The sequence below is a fragment of the Montipora capricornis genome, chromosome 4 (genome assembly GCF_036669925.1).
Source record: "Montipora capricornis isolate CH-2021 chromosome 4, ASM3666992v2, whole genome shotgun sequence".
Classification (NCBI taxonomy): Eukaryota; Metazoa; Cnidaria; class Anthozoa; order Scleractinia; family Acroporidae; genus Montipora; species Montipora capricornis.
The window spans coordinates 36,797,664-36,805,163 of record NC_090886.1 but is presented as its reverse complement, the minus strand read 5'-3'; the positions used below and the strand labels follow the sequence as shown (position 1 = coordinate 36,805,163).

Genomic DNA, 7,500 nt, shown 5'->3' with positions numbered 1-7,500 from the left:
GCGACTTTAGCAACGTGGGGATTCCTAGGGCCCAACTTTTCTTCACTTGAGTGTATATCTTTGCCTCTATAACCCCAGACAGGGCTTAGAACACAAGTGAGAGATTTCGAGGCAGTGAAAGGTATAGACTATGTTAAAGAGACTAACACATACCGAAAGGTAAAATGCACGATATGTGTTAGTCTCTTTAACGTAGTCTATACCTTTCATTGCCTCGAAATCTCTCACTTGTGGGCTTTTGTGCAAGTACATGTAAACTGCAGGGTTTCTTTCACCCATGTCGTAATCTAAACCATAACTCTCAAGCTGTGAGAGCAGTTAAGAAAAATGTTACAGAAAATACAATGTGCATGAACATGTAGTCTGACTACCTTGAGCTTAGCTTCTCCAGTTGCACCGGTGACCTTGAGACCCATTTTAGTCATTTCCTTTGGTGTAAGGCTTGGGCTAAAAATAATAGTAATTGATTACATAGTAAAATAAGCTAGTGGCAAAAATAATTTGACTTAAAGCTGAAAGATCTCAAGTTAACAAATTGTTCGCAGTTCACCCATAAAAATGAACGTTGTTGCAGTACTACCTATTCTTGTTTTTCTTGAAGTGTTGGAAAAGAACTTCATATACCTGTAAAAAAAAAAAAGGTTAGAAAGATTGTACCATGGAGTTATTAATAATTTTGTTTGAAAGTTTACAGGTACACTGTACACAAGCAATTAAGCTGCAGTAAGTTTGTGACACGAGTCATGTCTGTCATGTCTGTTTAGCTTTTCTGTTTCACTTTTGGTTAATAACTTGCTGATTAACCTGATGATCACACGACTGTAATAGGATTCCTTGGCACATAAAGATAAGTACTTCTCAAGGCAACAACATTTCTTCACCATGTAACCGTATTATATATTCTGTTTTCGAGACTTAAGAGTTTGACAATGAAGTGATGTCACTGTAGTTTTCAATATTGTTTTTGTTTTTTGCCTTCTTTATTCGAGCATTGTATTCATTTCGTCCTTGATTTTAGTTTTTGCACTGCATGCTATGAGGGTCAGAGCTTAACTTATCAATGCTTCAGTGTCATTGAGGTTTCGATGGCTTCTCTCTGGCCGACTAACGCTTGCAGTCGGGAATGCGACAAAGTTTGTGGCTAAGATGCTTCAAGAAACCATTGGACTTATGTACACGTTTCCACCCTGTTTTGCCTTTTGCATGGATGTGAATTACAAGTATGATACAATCCCTAGGAATGTCGAAACAGATATTGTTATTTATAAAGTTACTACATGTACCTCCATAGTAACCGTGTGTTTGATAAACTCTTTTTCACCCTGAGTCCTTAAAAATAATCACTGTTAAGTGACTTGCGTAATTTTTGTTCATTTTTGTTGAGCAAATTTACAACAATGAACAAACAGTAATTACACAGAGAGAGCCTGCTTGGAAGAAAACACTAGAATCACAAAATAAGTAAACAATGACAAAAACATTGGCAAGATAAAAAACACAGCTCAGGGGAGAATCAAATTGGCAGCTTTTAATTTGTTGCCACATATTTGTAAAATTCAACATTGGCTAGTTTATTGGATCATAGCAAATTTGGAATTAGTGCTGATGATTTCAGTTTTCTCAAATGAATGATTATGATAAAAGCATGTTAAGTTAAAAATACCTTGTTAACGTCCTGTCGTTTTGCGCGGCCTCTTACCAGGTCTGAAACTGATAAATACTCAGTTTCGTTGATTGGAATGAACTCTTTTCTTCCCCTGGAATTGGGTTTGACAGCTTCTGCAACACACAATCTTTGAGTTACCTGTAGGTGACCAAACACATTTGTTTTGCAATTTTCAGATGAATTCAGTGGTTCAAAAATTGTCAATTTCTACCACTTTGTTGTGTGTCAGCTTTGACTTGATTCTCAGTATTCTTGTTTTCTTTTTCCTCTTCGTCAGAACTCTGTTGTGAACTTGCTGTATCTTTTGTAGTTAAAAAGTAAATACACTGTAAATCAATAATTAAAGTCTCTGTACAATAAACCGTGAAAAACAGCAAATTGTAGTGACTGGACAAATTACCTATCCTCAAACGAATTTCCAGGCCTTGCAAAAGTTGTTCATCAGCAGTTATGTCCAATACCTGTGAAAAAATATTGTTCTGTTTTGTGATCTTTTCAGTGAATTAAAAACAAAAAAAAACAACCTAAAAGCCAAAATCTAATAGTGCTAACATGCACTGCTGGAAATATTTCTACGTTCCCAGGCTGAGTAGTGGCCAAATCCATGGCTAATTACAATAATTTGAGAAGATACAAGGTTATAATAGTGAATGGGGAACAATAGGCAGTTCAAGAGACAGTCTACTTTCAAGAAGAAGCCCCAAGTCGGCTAATCAAAATGGTTCCCTGCAGCTCAGAGTTGTTGATCCAGAACAGGGAGGGGCAGTGTGCACTGCTGGGTACCCTTTTGATTCAAGGAGGAGATCAGAAAAGAACAAAAACCATTACAGTGTATATCTGTCTTCAAGGTTCTCTGGGAGTTTAAAGTGGTACTATGACGAAAATCGCATCTTTCCTATCCAAGCCATTTTGAAACATAAACAAGTAGTCTGCATGAGAAGAAAAATGCTGTTTACTTTTTTCAAATAATATTATCTCTTTTTGTTCCAGAGATATTCGAGTTTTTAAAATATGCAAATTACCCAAGTGATGATGTCATACACTCAACCAAATTTTGTTTAAATATGGTGAAAACAGATATCTCAGCCAATTTGTATCAGAAATTTTTGATTTTTGCAGTAAGATTCTACTAAATGTTCTCCACAAATTGAGCTTAACAGTTCTGTTACCATGGCATCATACTGGCTTCCAGACCTCCACCATGTTATGCACTTTTCTGGCCTCCTTTGGCGTTCCATTTTGATATTTGCTAACAGCACTTCATATGCATGATCCGGCAAGCATATAAATATGTTAGCACGACTTTGTGGCCTTGTTTAACATTTTTCAAGCTGAAAATCACTACCATATTGAAATCAAGTGGGTGGGGAAAAGAGTGAGTTGCCATGGGAACATAATTTTTTATAGCCATAGGTGTGTTTCCTGTAGAACTATTAGACTACCAAGTTTCAATGGTATGCGCCGTAAAGTGGCCAAGGTAGCTCTATTTATATACTCAATATAATATTGGTTTGAGTGTATGACGTCATTAGTCATCTCATTTGCATATTAATTTTTACCCATTTTTCAAACTTAAATATCTCTGGAACTAATGAAGATATTTGCAAACAGTAAATGGCGTTTTTGTTCTTTCATGGAATTCTATGTGATACAGTCAAAAAATCAAGGGGTAAAAATTTGATCATAGTACCACTTAAAGGCAAAAGTAAATGTACTTGTAATAATTAAAGATTCCTTCATTCAAGTCTCTAGCTAAAAAAACCTGGCACAATTATGTGCTCTACTCTTTGGGGAGGATGAAATTCAATTATTCAAATCAAATCAAGATAAAGAAAACCAAATCAAAATCAACCCATGTGTTGGGCAAATGCGGAAATCAAAATTAATCTTAGATGTATTCGTGGAAAGCAAGCCCTCTCACCACCACACTTACCCAGCCAGCCCCTTATACCCTACTGCAAATTTTCCAAAAGAAAGTGACCATAATATAATCATGATTGTTGAATTATCAGTAGTTCACTGTACTTACTGAAAGTCCAGCACCTTGTTGCAAATCACGCAAAAGTCCTTGGCAAGCTAACATTTTTTTCCTAAGTCCATCCTGAATTTCCTGTAATGATAATGATAGCTGTACAGTGATAAATAAAGTGATAATTTATTTATAGTACTCCTATCCAGGCATGCCTAGTTGTTGACAGACAGCCTGTTAAAGCCAAGTTGTAGTATTTCAGGCAATATCCCCCACTGTTTGCAAGTACTTTGTACATTGGGTTCTTTACTGTCCAACAGAGTTTATGAAGTCCTGAGTGGTTTGTGAGGAAGCTAGGGGTCTTTTTGTCTAGTTTAGAGGACTAAAGTACTGTACAGTAATAGATAAATATAATAATATCAATTCAACATATTTGAAGAGGTTAATACTGTACATTAAGACATCTTTTTTCTTTTTAGTTACTTCATTAAGTAAGACCCTGACCATTGGGCTGGCAAGAGTTTTCACCCACAAGTCATTTTAATAAGCTTACCATAGAAAATGTAACAGAAAGTGTTCAAGTTGTAGAATTGATACATGGATAAGAATGCTACAGAAACTGAAGGCATGTAATCAAGAGAGTGATTCACAGCTTTTCCCTCAGCAATGAAAATAACTGGATGTACCAATAATCTGTAATAATAATCTTGTGTTGATGGAGAGAATACCAGAAAGTTACCAATTAGGCGTACCTCTTGTTTAGAATAAATACAGACTATTTCTTCAGAGAGACTCTTAAATCTCATTTTGGCTTTGTTTACTCTTTCCAGTAGCGTGATGGGATTAAGCTAAAAAGAGAATTGCAAATAATGGAAAATAAATAGGATCTACAACTTCAACTGACCAGGTAGTTTCCTTTTATTGTACGATCAAAGGCACCGTCTTGGTTTAAGCTGCAAACAAACAAATCCTACTCTCTTTCAAGATGAAAGTGCTTAACCCTTTCAGCCCCGATAGTGCCAAATGGCACTTATAGATTTTACTCTGTCTAACGCCAGACGATTTTACTCGTCAATGGGGAACCCCTCGGGGCTTAAAGGGTTAACCTGTCAGGTTCAATCTGGTGCTGTACCAACTAAGCTAATCAGTTAGTGGACATTAAAGTGAATGAGGCAAATATGGCAGTCTTAAGGATATTTACATGAGGCCGGGACGAACTCAAGACTGGTATGAACCAGTACCGGTATGAAATTTTTGCATCCGTTTTGTCGTGAAACCAGGATAAAATACTTGGTGTTTGGTTTCGGGATGAAATGATACGTTTTGTCTAATAAATATATGGCTGACCCAAAAGTATAAAGGCTTCATATTTCTGGATCAGGACTGAGATTTGCTGTCATTTACATGAGACTGGTATGAGAATTTCTCATCTTGGTCCAGCAACCAAGACAAAGTCAGACCAGTCTGTGTTCATTAAAAGAAGGCAAGTTGACTCTTGGAAAATATTTTTGGTGATGAGAAGACTGGTACCAAAATCCTGTGTGAAGTCCATGTGTACTAGAAATTTTCTTCACAAACTCTCGAGATTGTCTATCACACAATAAAACAACATACTTCATCTTGGCCACTTTCTGCAAACTGTTGTGAAAATTCTGTTTCCAGCCTGAGAGAGATGTAATTGAGGTCTGACTCTGCCTTCTGAAACTGTTTCAAGGTAGAAGAATACAAATAGACAAATTATGGGAGGTTCAAAATCCACACTCTTCACTTTTTCATTTTTAGATGAGAATAATAATTTTCAGTGTCATCTAGTGTCATTTAATTGCCAATCACTGTATCCATAGCCCTCCTGCCCTTTTGAGACAATACAATTTATAAAACAATTAGGATAGTATGTGCACTCTCATTGGTCAATAGCTGTGTTTAGATGAGAGTATCGAAACACGGTTGTGACATCACACAAATTTTGATTGGTTATATGTTGTCAGACGCGCGTTTTGATTGGCTGGTAGGAAATATGAGCGTGTATCAAGAAAATCTGTTACAATCAAGAATTTTCCTTTATTTGTTTCCTTCATTTGTCAAATTATCTTTGAGAAATATTTTATAAAAGCAATAGAGAACTTTTTTCCGTGTTTCCATAGCCTCATCTAAACACTCGGGGAAGTTGGGAGAATTCTCAACAGTTATGCAAACCCTCAACTGCGTCTCGGGTTTGCATGACTGTCTCGAATTCTCCCAACTCCCCCTCGTGTTTAGATGAGGCTATGGATTGAAACACGGAAAACATCCTCTATTGCTTAAACAATACATACTTAATTGACCGCTCCCCCTGGGGGCTTTTCAGGGCCAATGAAACACATTCAACGAAACGACGGAACACAAAAAACAACAACAACAACAACTGTTAAGAATCCCAACTGGCCGGAGGCAAACAAGTTGGCTATTTACAAGTGCAACTGGGAAGTTGAACCAGGGACTACTGGGAACAAATTCAGCAAGTGGTCAGAATGAGTCTAATCAGAACCCGGGATCTAGGCAAGCGCCCTAACCACTGGGCCAAAGGGGAACAATAGGCCTTCTTTGATATATTAAAATTGAGCTTGAAAGAGAGGTTTAGAGGACAAGGACAAAAGAAAGTGGATGATATGCAAATTTTTTTCACCATCATTCCAACGTGTTTCTATTGTTTTGTCCTCACTATCAAGCTGAATATTTGATATTTCGAAAATGGCCTTTTACCGAATACCTGTCCACCTTGAAACGTGACTATTTAACCTCGTCACCACGGTCCTGTAGTCGATGAATATGAATATTATAACCCGAAGCAGTAAAACGGACTGCCACTGTGGTCTGCAGTCCCGTAGTTGTGGAATGAGGATTTTATAGGCCAATCAGTAAATGGTACTGCCCCCGGGCCGCAGTCCTGCGTCGTTGAATGAGGATTTTAGGAGCAATTGCAGAATACCCCGCAACACTTCACCACTATTGTTTTCCCTAGGTGACATTCTTTGAAGAACGAGTCGGAATTCAATAGAGCTTATGCTTATTCAATGAAATGCAAATAAGTTGCAGGGTATTCTGCAATTTAGCTGAATTTTAGGAGAGAAAGGGGTAAAATGTACTGCCACCGTGGTCCAAAGTGTGGACTGCAATGCGGGACCGCAGGAAAAGTCCTTTTGAGGTTAAATGTAAGTGGACGGGTATTCTGTAATCTAGCCAAGAACACACCGACATTCACATCAATATTAGTTGGAAGCTTTCAGTGGTTAAGCAATCTGAATCAGGCTGGCAGCGATGGATATTGCCTCTGCGCGTATTAAAGAGCAAAAAGGGAGAAAGGTTCCATGTTAAGAGTGCTTGCCATGGTAAGATTTTGAATGAACGATATTTGACAATGTTTACATTTTCGTATTTGGCGCCCAAATTGTGCAATGAAAACATACTTTGTAACGTTCTAAAAAGTGATTAAAATAATCGGGTCGCTCTATGATAGCAATTTCAAGTACACTTCACCGACTGATCTGATATGGATAAGCAAAGACATCGAAGGAAATTAAAAATTACATAGACTTACCAAAGCTTCGAGTTTGTCCACAGCGGGATCCATATTGCATTTGCCCAAACACATGGTCATGTAAGGCACACGAAGAGTAGTTGTTTTGTCCCAGGACCCTCCCTTCTTTACTGTCTTTGTATGTCTATGGATTAGAGTGGTTTTCAATTGAGTGTCGAAAAGTGTCGAAAGTAATTAGCGAATTACTTTGGTTTTGCATTACTTCACTCAGTACTCGTCCCACTTTTTTCAACCAATCAGTAGGGAAACCAAAACCAATCGTGGCTCGTGCGTGCACATTTTCCTGCG

The 7,500-nt window shown here is 37.6% G+C and overlaps 1 protein-coding gene across 3 annotated transcripts in view; it reads right to left on the bottom strand.

The window, feature by feature from the left end:
* Positions 1 to 7,276, bottom strand: part of LOC138046860 (spindle and kinetochore-associated protein 2-like) — a 7,877-nt gene extending 601 nt beyond the window's left edge. Inside the window, exons 1-9 of one of the 3 annotated variants that reach the window (XM_068893439.1) lie at positions 7,213 to 7,276; positions 5,250 to 5,339; positions 4,388 to 4,483; positions 3,696 to 3,776; positions 2,067 to 2,127; positions 1,878 to 1,967; positions 1,664 to 1,779; positions 581 to 624; positions 372 to 447 (exon numbers count right to left, since the gene is read on the bottom strand). In XM_068893439.1, the coding sequence (XP_068749540.1) occupies positions 372 to 447; positions 581 to 624; positions 1,664 to 1,779; positions 1,878 to 1,967; positions 2,067 to 2,127; positions 3,696 to 3,776; positions 4,388 to 4,483; positions 5,250 to 5,339; positions 7,213 to 7,272 (714 nt within the window). In that variant the 5' untranslated portion in view covers positions 7,273 to 7,276. Of the gene's footprint in view, positions 1 to 155; positions 448 to 580; positions 625 to 1,663; positions 1,780 to 1,877; positions 1,968 to 2,066; positions 2,128 to 3,695; positions 3,777 to 4,387; positions 4,484 to 5,249; positions 5,340 to 7,212 lie in introns of those variants that run through there. The other 2 variants (XM_068893438.1, XM_068893437.1) reach the window with 2 other exon arrangements.
* Positions 7,277 to 7,500: the final 224 nt, after the last annotated feature.